At 41.4% G+C, this 12,126-nt stretch overlaps 1 protein-coding gene across 5 annotated transcripts in view; it reads left to right on the top strand.

The window, feature by feature from the left end:
- tafa2 (TAFA chemokine like family member 2) overlaps window positions 1–12,126 on the top strand; it is a 201,764-nt gene that overhangs the window by 176,143 nt on the left and 13,495 nt on the right. For 4 of the 5 annotated variants that reach the window (XR_004414869.1, XR_004414867.1, XR_004414870.1 and 1 more), the window contains 3 exons: window positions 2,733–2,885; window positions 4,631–4,755; window positions 4,893–5,031. Coding sequence is in view for 1 of the 5 variants with exons in the window: in XM_033038111.1 (XP_032894002.1) it covers window positions 2,733–2,885; window positions 4,631–4,755 (278 nt within the window). In the remaining 4 variants the exon portion in view is untranslated. The remainder of the gene's footprint in view (window positions 1–2,732; window positions 2,886–4,630; window positions 4,756–4,892; window positions 5,032–12,126) is intronic. The other variant, XM_033038111.1, reaches the window with a different exon arrangement.

The following is a 12,126-nucleotide window of genomic DNA, read 5'->3' on the forward strand; positions in this document are numbered from 1 at the left end:
AGTTCCCCCTCCGCTTCTTCCATTTCCAAGAAAAATAAACAAGCCCATCCAGTCTCTCCTTCAAGTTGAGATATTCCATCCCAAGCAACTCCCTGGTAAATCTCCTCCAGACCCTGGCCTGTACATTCATCTCATTTCAATATGCAGGGAGTGTTTCCATGCTGTATGACTGTATGACTATGACTCTATGAAAAAGTAACCAAGATTGGATTATTAAAATCACATGAATCCAAAGATCAGCGATCAACTTTCCAAATATATACACCTCCTCACTGGTCATTCTAGACATCCTTTTCTAAAATGAAAAGCTTCCTCATCATCTTCTATGTGTTTGTTGTGGCAGCATGTCAGACTGGGAACTGGGATAAAAGTCAAAGACATGTGCTGTAGCAAATATTGGTCAAACACTGAAATCAGACCTTATTCAAACATAGGATTAGGTCTCGTCCTGGTGGCTTTTGGTCTTGTTCAGATTTATTTCATGAATCTCATTAAAGAATTGTTCCGTTCTTGAAATATTTAAATATTAAGAACATTTAGATTCAGGGTGTTCATCTCCGTGTGTGAGCTGCTGCATATAAAAACCAAGCCAGCAATTTCCATTTGTTTTCTGAGCCCACGGCAAAGGTTCCTTGGTTAAACTGAACACACAGGTCAAATCTGATTATCAGTCTGCACACATGCCCACACTGGTTGATAATCACAATTCCACTTCGCCAAAGACTTCATGATTGTTCGAGGATTGTTTTATTAACATAATAATAATAAACACAATCGGAATAAAGTCAGGCACGAGGTTGATAGGTCAACTTCAGTGACTGAAGTATCAAAGCTGGTGCTGGAAAGGGAATTTTTCTACTCAATATTCGAGATAAATAATGATTGAATAGTCTAGCAAAGTGATTTCTACATCCAGAGTTTTACATTCTTCCTTTAACATTGACGAATGGAAACACATCAATCTTTCTATTTTTCTGAAATGAATGTTTAAGGGAAATGTGTGGAGCAAGTATTTTTTACACAGAGAGTGCTGGGCGCTCGGAAAGCATTACAAGAGGTGGTGGTGGAGGCAGATACGATGCTGGCATTTAAGAGGATTTTAGATAAGCACCTGGATATGCAGGAAATTGAGTGATATGGATGACTTGCAGATCGAGACTTGAAACGTCACCCATTCATTTTTTCCAGAGATGCTGCATGACCCGCTGAGTTACTTCAGCACTTGGTGTCCACCTTTGGTATAAACCACCATCTGCAGTTCTTTGTTTCTACAATTTTAATTTTCTAAATGGATTTCAGTCATCGAGGTCCCACCAATAATACCCGGTGTAATATTAAGACATATACACTTACCTGACTGCTTTTAGGGATATTTAACTAGTACTAAGGGAGCGTTACAATGTCAAAGGTGTTGCCTTTCACCTGAGTTGTTCAATAGATGCTCTGTATGGACATGGAACAAACCCATCGGCCCACTATGTCCATGCTGAACATGATACTAAGTTCAACTAATCTCCTCTGTACTTTGACCATATCACACCATTCCATGCATATCTTTGTCTTATCTAAAAGCCTCTTAAATGCCATTATCGTACCTGCCTCCATCACCACCCCTTGCAACACATTCCAGGCACCCTTCACTCTCGGTGTAAAAAAAACGTATCCCACAAGTAAGCCTTAAACATTTCTCATCTCACCTTGAAGTTTCCACGTTGCAACAATGATTGCACCTCATAAGATATCTCGTTGATTGAGAAGAACGTGGACAACTCAAGGCTCCATAAAATTTTAATCTTTCTTGTACTCTCCTGTATTAAATAGCACGAAGTGATGCTGACGAACCCTTATCCCTCCTGGCCTTTATACATGCATGTAGATCGTATCTCTCAGCATCCCCTCGAATAACTTACCCGCCACTACTAGCAGGCTCACTGGTCTGTAGCTCCCACTCTTTCTCTTGCTGCCTTTCTGAAATAGAGACACAACATTAGCCACTCTCCAGTCTTCCAGCACCTCACCCATGACTATCAATGATGCAAGTATCTCTGCCAATGGCCCTGCAATTTCTCCAGAACGATCCTTCCGTGTAAAAACCTCTTCCTCATATCCACTTTGCATCTTTTGCCGTAACATTGTAAATGAGTGCACTACGATGTTGTAAGTGTCCTATCTAAACCCGTCAGGTATCCAGCCAGGTTGCTGCAATAGTGATATGCACCAGTGCGGCGTTGAATGGAATGGCGCAGTGATGCAGCAGTAGAGTGGGTGCCTTACAGCGCCAGACACCCAGGTTCAATCCTAACTACGGGTGCTGTCTATATGGAGTTTGTACGTTCTCCCTGTGACCATGTGGGTTTTCTCCTGGATCTCTGATTTCCTCTCACATTCCAAAGTCGTACAGGTTTGTAGGTTAATTGGCTTCTGTAAAATGTCCCTGGTGTGTAGGATAGAACTTGTGTATGGGTGATCATTGGTCGGCGCGGAATCGGTGGGCCGAAGGGCCTGTTTCCATGTTGTACCTATGAAAACTAAAGCTAAAACTGAATGGTCTTATGAAGGGGCCTGATGGAATATGGTGAAGAATCACAATAGGAAGATCCAGTTTCTTTCAATGTGCACTGACAGAGGTGTAGGTCAAATTCTCCCCATGTCTGTGTGGTAGAGATTGCAGAGTTCCTGCTTTGTGTCTACATGGTTCTCTCAACTGACCTGCTCTCATTATCATTGCACAGCTCACCATGTTAAGAGCGGCACCTGTGAGGTAGTAGCTCTACACCGATGCTGCAATAAAAACAAAATCGAGGAGCGGTCGCAGACAGTGAAGTGCTCCTGTTTACCGGGACAAGTGGCAGGAACAACACGCGCCGCTCCTTCTTGTGTGGATGGTAGGTTCTGCTTCTGTCTTGTTGGCGTAGGGACGACACAGTAGCGCGGGGGCTGCACAATGGTGCAGCGGTAGAGTTCAGCGCTGGAGACCCAGGTTCGATCCTGACCACGGGCGCTGTCTGTACAGAATTTGTACATTCTCCCTGTGACCTTGTGGGTTTTCTTGGGGTGCTCTGGTTTCTTCCCACGCTCCAAAGGAGTGCAGGTCTGTAGGTTAATTGGCTTTGGTAAGTTGTAAAAATTATCCTACGTGTGTGTAAGTTAGTGTACGGGGTGATCACTGGTCGGCGCGGACTCGGTGGGCTGAAGAGCCTGTTTCCACGCTGTATCTCTAAAGTCTAAAGACTTGTTAACATCTAACCTCTTGGATAAGATCAGGGGAAATGTTCGCATCCCCTGTGGCTGTGTTCCCTTGGAATAGACTTTAAACTGTATTCTATCTATTTTATTATCTTGCATTCCTGCACAATTAGTTGGATTGGAATCATCAATTGCACTCACCAAGATAATTAATTGTGCCGTGTAAGACATATAATGAAACTGAATCCTAAACTAACTTTCAGATAGAATCCCCATCGATCAAAGAAATTATTCCCTTATCTTTTGAGGATTCTGGAATCTTAACATTGATTCTCAGCATGAATTGGATCGATAGCACAATAAATAACTGGTTGTCGTTTTGCACTGTTCATTTACATAAATGAGCAGTCAGCACCCCTTGTTCATTTACCTATGTTGGTGCCTTGTCCCATAATCTCCTCATCCCATAAAACTAACAACTCACTAACAACTCCAGTCTCAGTACTGTCAAGGCAGAGAGTGCTGAACTTTGCACTAGCCTTTGTGTGAAATGGCTGCTCCCTATCATCAGTCCCCAACAACCCAACTACAATTTCAGCGTAATATTCTCATCACATCCGGCAGTGAACATATTTCCACTTGATCTGATTTGCGATTTCCTTTAATCATCTAAAACAGTTCTCAGATCACACCTTTACCTCCACAGATTGGAGGCACGAAATGACACGTCAAGGACATAGTGGGCTCAGGGGTTAGGTTATGAATTCCTCTTGTCCGTTTCACCTTGTAATAATATCGTGTCTGAATGTTCACATTAACCCAACTGAACCTTAATTCAGTGACTAAAATATCTCAATCTTGAATACAAAGCTCTCTAAGTGATGAAACTGTCTCTGAATTCACTCCTAAATGGCCAAGCCTGCATTTTAATTCCACGGTTTTCGCCTCATTTGCCAAATCAGCAAGCTTTCACTCCACAAAATCCTTCAGAATTGAATTTTCAAATGAGATCATCTCTCATTCTTAAAAAAAACATAGAATGCCAGGCCATTCTACCCAACCTCTCGTCAGGGATCGGTCCTTCCTTCCACGAATAAATCTCATGAGCCTTTGCTGAATTCATTTCAAGTTAATTATTGGGGGGGCACCAAAGAAAAAAGGAAGATGATTGGAAGGGAAATAAATGTAACTTAATAATATGGTGCAGATAGACACAAAAGGCTGGAGTAACTCAGCGGGCCAAGCAACATCTCTGGAGAATAGAAATAGGTGACATTTCCAGTCGAGACCTTCTTCTGAGTTACCAGCATTTTGTGTCTATCTTCGGTTTAAACCAGCATCCACAGTTCCTTCCTGCACAATATGGGGTAGATATTTGCTTGACTCTCAAGGGGTAAAAAAGCTAATAAACTTTTACTTGTCATTTTGTTTGCTGTTGAACTAGCCTCAATAGTTTTACAGAAATGGTGGTGCCAAATGCAGCCATGCCTTGATGGAGAGGAATGCAAAGTACTGCCAGATCGTACTGGTTGGAGTTGTGCCTCTGGAAATAAAGTAAAGACAACCAAGGTAAGACAAATCTCTGCTTCCTTTCCAACTAGAAAACATTTAAATTTTGGTGTGTAGCTGTCGTAAAAGGTGATATTTTAGGATTGCCTGTTTCACTGTACAACTGAACTTTAACCTGAACTGCCTTTATACCACAGCTGCTGGTTGGAGATTGGTAGGGGTTCCAGCCAGGTAATGCCCCATTTACACCACCTCGCTGGAACTCCGATTCTCCTGCCCAGGAAAGACCTCCGCAGGTGGCAGTTCGGACAACTATCTGAACTAAGTGAACTCCAGGTAGGTTTACAAAGTGTCTAAGATCAATGAGGTGGTGGATTGTAATTGTGATTACTATTGGTTTTTCGCCTCTTGTGCCCTGGATTCAAAGCCATGTCGAAAGGGATAGGTTGCAAGCTTCCTCAGTCTGCAGGGCACGTGGAAATAGCTTGCACTGTTTGAAAGATAGACACAAAGTGCTGGGGGAACTCAGCGAGTCAGTCAGCATCTCTGGAGAAAAAGGATGGGTGATGTTTTGGGTCAGAACCCATCATCAGGCTTCTGGAGAAAATGATAGATGCAAAATGCTGGAGTAACTCAGCGGGTCAGGCAGCGTCTCTGGAGAAAAAGGATGGGTGACGTTTCGGTTCGAAACCTTTCTTCAGACTGGGATGAAAGGTTTTGACCCGAAACGTCACCTAATCCTTTTCTCCACAGATACTGCCTGACCCGCTGAGTTACTCCAGTATTTTGTATCTATCCACAGTGTAAACCAGCATCTGTTCCTTCCTACACATTCTGGAGAAAAAGGATGGCTGATGTTTCGGGTCAGGACCCTTCATTTTCTTCTGAAGAAGAAGCCTGAAGAAGGGTCTTGACCCGAAATGTCACCCATCCTTTTTTTCCAAAGATGCTGCCTGACCCGCTGAGTTACTCCAGCACTTTGTGTCTATCTTTGGTATAAACCAGCAGCTGCAGTTCTTTGTTTCTGCAATGTTTGAGTCCAGGTCCTAGAGGATGTAAAGATCTTTGTTGCTCTTTATATTTGAAGATGAATAAGATAAGATATAGATATCCAGGCCCATATTTCTCAGAGGGAACAGCACCTGAACAGATTAACTTGTCAGTTATCACATTTGCTGTACAGCTGTTAGCTTCTCTTTTGTAAACACAATAGTAATGGCACTTCCAAAGTAATATTGACCGTGAAAGTTGTTAAGGGAACATTATATTTGACTAGCTTAATTCAATTCTTTGAGGAGATAACAAATAGGCACCTTGTTGCAGCTAGTGGAGCTGCTACCCAGCAATTGTAGAGCCCTCAGTTCAATCATGACCTCCAGTGCTGTCTGTGTGGAGTTTGCATGTTCTCCCAGTGTGGTCTTCTTCCAGGCACTCCAGTTTCCTCCCACATCATAAAAATAAAATCTTTAGGATGGTAGATTAATTGACAACTGTAGATTGTCCTTCATATAGAAACATAGAAACATAGAAATTAGGTGCAGGAGTAGGCCATTCGGCCCTTCGAGCCTGCACCGCCATTCAATATGATCATGGCTGATCATCCAACTCAGTATCCCGTACCTGCCTTCTCTCCATACCCTCTGATCCCCTTAGCCACAAGGGCCACATCTAACTCCCTCTTAAATATAGCCAATGAACTGGCCTCGACTACCCTCTGTGGCAGAGAGTTCCAGAGATTCACCACTCTCTGTGTGAAAAAAGTTCTTCTCATCTCGGTTTTAAAGGATTTCCCCCTTATCCTTAAGCTGTGACCCCTTGTCCTGGACTTCCCCAATATCGGGAGCAATCTTCCTGTATCTAGCCTGTCCAACCCCTTAAGAATTTTGTAAGTTTCTATAAGATCCCCTCTCAATCTCCTAAATTCTAAAGAGTATAAACCAAGTCTATCCAGTCTTTCTTCATAAGACAGTCCTGACATCCCAGGAATCAGTCTGGTGAACCTTCTCTGCACTCCCTCTATGGCAATAATGTCCTTCCTCAGATTTGGAGACCAAAACTGTACGCAATATGTTGTTGAGTATTAGAATCTAGGCTGTTGGAGGGTGGGGGAGTTGATGGGAATATAAGGAAGAATAAAATGAGTTAGCATGGGATCGATGAAAACATGATGGCTTGATGTTCCGCACAGACTCAGTGGACTGAAGTGCCTACTCTGTGCTGCCTCTCTTGATGACTTGCTAACTCTATGATTAGGTGGTCTGATTAGTAAGCTTGTCGATCACGTGAAAATTGCTGGAGGTGTGTATAGCGAGGATGGTTGTCAGAGATAGAGCAAGATACAGATCAGATGGAAATATTGGTGGAGAAATGGCAGATGGAGTTTAATTCGGACAAGTACGGCACGGTGGCGCAGGAGTACAGTGCCAGGAGACCTGGGTTCGATCCTGATTACGGGTGCTGTCCACATGGAGTTTGGACATTCTCTCTGTGACCGCCTGGATTTTCTCCGGGTGCTCCGGTTTCCATCCACACTCCGAAGGGTCAGTTTCCATGCTGTATCTCTAAAACTAAAACAGTAAAACTATGGTCTTTCAATGCCACTTATTGCAATACTGTCGAGATACAGTTACCATATTGAATAATTTTTGTGCAATTTCTGACTTCGGGATGGTCTGTATAAACATAACCAGTTTGATACCCAGAGACTACATACCCAGTATGCAAGGAAGACCCACCCACACCAGGCATACAGCCAGTGAAATAAGTAGTGACTGCGCTGATAACTTAATGGTTTGCCTACAGTCTCAAAGATATACTACATAATCCCATAAGGAAACATAGATCAGAAAACAGACTAGAACAAAAGAGATACTTATCACATCAAAATCTCTTCTCAAAATCCATGCCTCTCAGGATGCTTAAAATGTAGAGTACTTTCCTGAAATAGGCTTAGCTTTGAGAAATAAGCGTTCACCCACAGCATCGATCCTGACTACAGCTACTGTCTGTATTGAGATTGTACATTCTCCCAGTGACCACGTGGGTTTTCTCCGGGCGCTATAAATTCCCCCACACGGCTAAGACGTGCGGTTTTGTAGGTTAATTGACTTGGGTAAAAATTGGAAATTGTTCCTAGTGTGTAGAATAGTATTAGTGTACGAATGATCGAAGGTCGGCACGGACTTGATGGGCCGAAGGGCCTGTTTCCACGCTGCATCTCTAATCTCTAAAATACATGACTGGGCAGAGAATTGAGGGATTTGTACAAGTAAATGGGATGGGCATCATGGTCAGCACAGTCACGGTGGGCCGAAGGGCCTGTTCCTAAGCTATACCGTTCTGTGTTCAATGGCACACGTAGGGGGAAAGTATAGTTGAGGTTAAAATCAGGTCAGCAATGACCTTATTGAGTGGCGGAGCAGGTTTGAGGAGCCATTTTCCGTAGTCCTGCTTCTATTTGTTCAATTCTCATTTTCTTACCCCTGGTTTCCATACCGCCAAATGCTCATTTAGTTTAGTTTAGTTTTAGAGATACAGCATGGAAACAGGCGCTTCGACCCACCGAGTCCGCACAGACCAGTGATCCCTGCACACTAACGCTATCCTACACATGCTAAGGATATTTTACATTCATACCAAGACAATTAACCTACAAACCTGTACGTCTTTGGAGTGTCTGTTTTGCAATGTCTGTTTCCTCAGTGGATGCAATCTTTGGATTGGACCGAAGGACCGTCCAGGTATATTTTTCACGGGAGCGTGCACGATGCAGTCACCTCTGTGCCCCAACTCACACAGACCACCTCAGTGCCTGAACAGGACAGCTGATGCAGTTGATTTCTATTATGCAATGTTGCTATTCTCACTTGAGCCAAATGCGTTACCTCAGCACTCGAGCAGTCAGGCAGGCTACGTTTCATGGCGTTTGATAAATGACCCTGCTTTCATGTGCAAAGCTCTCTCACCGGTCAGGATCTGTCCTCAGTGGGATTCCAGAGTAATTAATAGTTCACCGAACAATCCCTTATTCACAAAGCCCGTTTCAGTACAGCCAACTGCATCAGTAGATTTTATACGGAGCTCAATCCTAAATTACCATTTTTTTATTAACTATAAATAATCACTTGGAATAATCAATATATATCACATGGAGAAGTAGGTACAACAGCAATGTTTAAGACACTTGTAGGCAGATGCATGACCAGGCAGAGAATAGAGGGAATGTGTAAGAAGGAGCTGTGTACGCTGGTTTATACTCCCTGGGCCAGGCATATATCTCTGGAGAAAAGGAATAGGTGACGTTTCAGGTCGAGACCCTGCATCAGACTGAGAAGAAGTCTGATGAAGCGTCTCGACCCAAAACATCACCTATTCCATTTCTCCAGAGATGCTGCCTGACCCGTTGAGTTACTCCAGCATTTTGTCTATCTTCAGAGAATAGAGGGATATGTGCAGGGAAATGGGATTGGCATCATGGCGAGCACAGACATGGTGGGCTGAATGGCTTGTTCCTGAGTAGTACTGTCCTGTGTTCAATGGCACGCAGGAAGATGGAGTTGAGGTTAAGATCAAGTCAGCCATGATTTTATTGTGTGGCGGAGCAGCCTTTCCATGGTTCTGCTTTTATTTGTTAAATTCTCATTTTTCTTATGCCAGGCTTCCATACTGCAAAATGCCCATTGCAATGTCTGGCTCAACATACGTTAACCCCATCATCCCCGGGATCATTCTCGTAAACCTCCTCCGGACTATCTCCAATGTCAAGCGCATCCCTCCTCAGACATGAGGCACAAAACTGCTCACAAAACTCAAAATGCGATCTGACCAGCACCTTATAAAGTCTCAACATTACATTATTTTATATCCTTGTCGCGTCTAAATGAATGCTAACATGGCATTTGTCTTTCTTACTACCAATTCAACCTGAAAATTAACCTTTTGGTTAAATAGATCAGTGTCATTTTACAAGGTCATTCTATACAAGTATATAAAGCAATGAACTTAAAATGGATTTAAAAAAATATATATTTATTTTTATTAGAAGCAGTGTACAAAAGTATAACACGCGGCATATGACATAATACATTTATTGTACAGCTTCAATTTTTATTTTTAGCTAAAGATGAGAAAGAAGAAGAGAGAAAAAGCAAGAGAGAGAGAAAGTGAATGTGCAAGAATAGAACCCCTAGACTAGCAAATTGATGTAGCCGAAGAGTGAGTAAATAAAAGAAATAAGAAAAACGTAAAGAAATAAAAAGACAATAACAGAAAGAAAAACAAAAAGTGATGATATACCTGCTTCATATCTCTCCCCACCCATCACCCAACCCGTAATTCGATTTAATTCCAAAATTGTGTTGCACCATACTATCCTTGTAATGAATCAATAAATGGTGTCCATGTCTTCGAAAATTGCTCTGGTGTTTCTGCTTAGACATGTCTCATATTTTCAAGATGTAGGGGCAGACGTATTTTTCCAGAATTTAAGTATTCGTTTTTTCGCCGTTATCAGGCCATAATTAAGGAAACGTCTTTGAAATATTGATAGCTCAGGGCAGACTTCTGACGTTCCGAGAATAATCAGTTCCGTGTCGGGGTCCAGTTTTGTTTTTAATGTTTTTAAGAAAATTTCAAAAATTCCTTTCCAAAAGTTATGTAGTTTTATGCAAGAGGCGAATGTGTTATAGTTGCTTCTTGAAGGAGACATTTGTCACAAATAGGAGATACATTTGAAAAGATCTTGTTCAGTTTAGTCTTTGAATAGTAGAGTCTGTGCAGTGTTTTCAATGGAATTAAAGTATGTCTAACATTAATCGAACAATTGTGTATATATAACAGATTTTCTTCCAAACTGTCTTTTGGAATTTTCAGGCCTAGTTCCTCTTCCCAGTCTCTTCTAATTGTGTCTGACGATGGAATTTCTATATTTAGAAGGGTGTTATACAAATATGATGTTAAATTGTTTGACTGAGTTTCTATTCATACATTCGTCTAATATATCTGGCAGCAGAGTTTGGTAGTCATGGGTATATGTTTTCAAATAGTCTCGACTTTAAAGATATCTGAAATATTGATTACCTTTCCGGTGATATTTCGACTGTAATTCCTGAAATGAAAGATGAGTTCCCATCTCGTAGAGATCTCCAAGTTTTTTAATTCCTAGTCTTTCCCAATAAGTAAACGTTTTATCTATAATAGATGGCTTGAACAAAGGGTTATTAGCTATAGGTGAGGGAAGAGATAAATATCTTAGTTTAAAAGTTGATTTTACTTGTCTCCAGATTAGTAGAGTGCTGTGAATAATCAAATTTTTATCATATAGTGTGTTCATCAACTTTGTTGGGGAGAGAAGAATCGCGCCTATATTAAAAGGCGAGCAATCCTCTCTCTCCATTATTAACCAGTCTACATGTTGGCATGTGTTATCCAGCCAATAAATTACATTTTTAATATTCGTTGCCCAATAATAGTATACGAAATTGGGGAGCGCCAATCCGCCCATTTCTTTGGGTTTATATAGATGTCGTTTATGAATTCTATGTGTTTTATAATCCCAGGTAAAGTTTGTAATCCGAGAATCAAGATTTTAAAAAAAGATTTTAGGTAGGTATATCGGTATTGATTGAAATAAATAGAGAATTTGTGGGAGAAAGATCATCTTTATAGCATTTATTCTGCCTATTAGAGACATCGGAAGTGTTTTCCAAAATTGAATAAGCGTTTAATTTAGTAACTAAAGGCAGGAAGTTTGCGTTGATTAGAAGCATATTTTCTGGTTACCTGAACACCCAGATATTTAAATTTTTCCATAGCAATTCTGAAAGGGAATTTTAAAAGATGGGTAGGTTTTATGGAAATTAAAAGTACAATTCAGAGAATGATACATTTGCACAATATGGAATCATAATGTACACATATCTCCTAAAAATAATGACATTCCTATACTCATTTATATTTATTTTACATTACTACAGTGTCTGTTTCATTCTGCCTCCTTTCTTAACTAATGGGACTACATGACCCCATATCCATCAGTACACTTACCTAACAATTACCTACTCCAAATTCTAAACATCACAGCATTGGTATATACTGGGTACAACATTTCCCATTTTTGCTGTCCATTTATTGTCCAATTAAACAGTATTGGTTCAATACTCATTGGAGAATCATTGAAAGGCGTGGATAAAGTGGACGTGGTGAGGATGTTTCCACTATAATGACATATGATGTGCATTTGAAGGCACGGCCTCCACTCGCTGGAGTTTAGAAGGATGAGGGGGGAGGGACCTCATTGAATCTTACCGAATAGTGAACAAGTGGATGTGGAGAGCATGTTTCCACTAGTGGGAGTGTCTAGGACCAGAGTGCACAGCCTCAGCATAAAAGGACGTACCTCTGGAAAGGAGATGAGGAGGAATTTCTTTAGTC

Source organism: Amblyraja radiata, chromosome 19 (assembly GCF_010909765.2).
Source record: "Amblyraja radiata isolate CabotCenter1 chromosome 19, sAmbRad1.1.pri, whole genome shotgun sequence".
NCBI lineage: Eukaryota > Metazoa > Chordata > Chondrichthyes > Rajiformes > Rajidae > Amblyraja > Amblyraja radiata.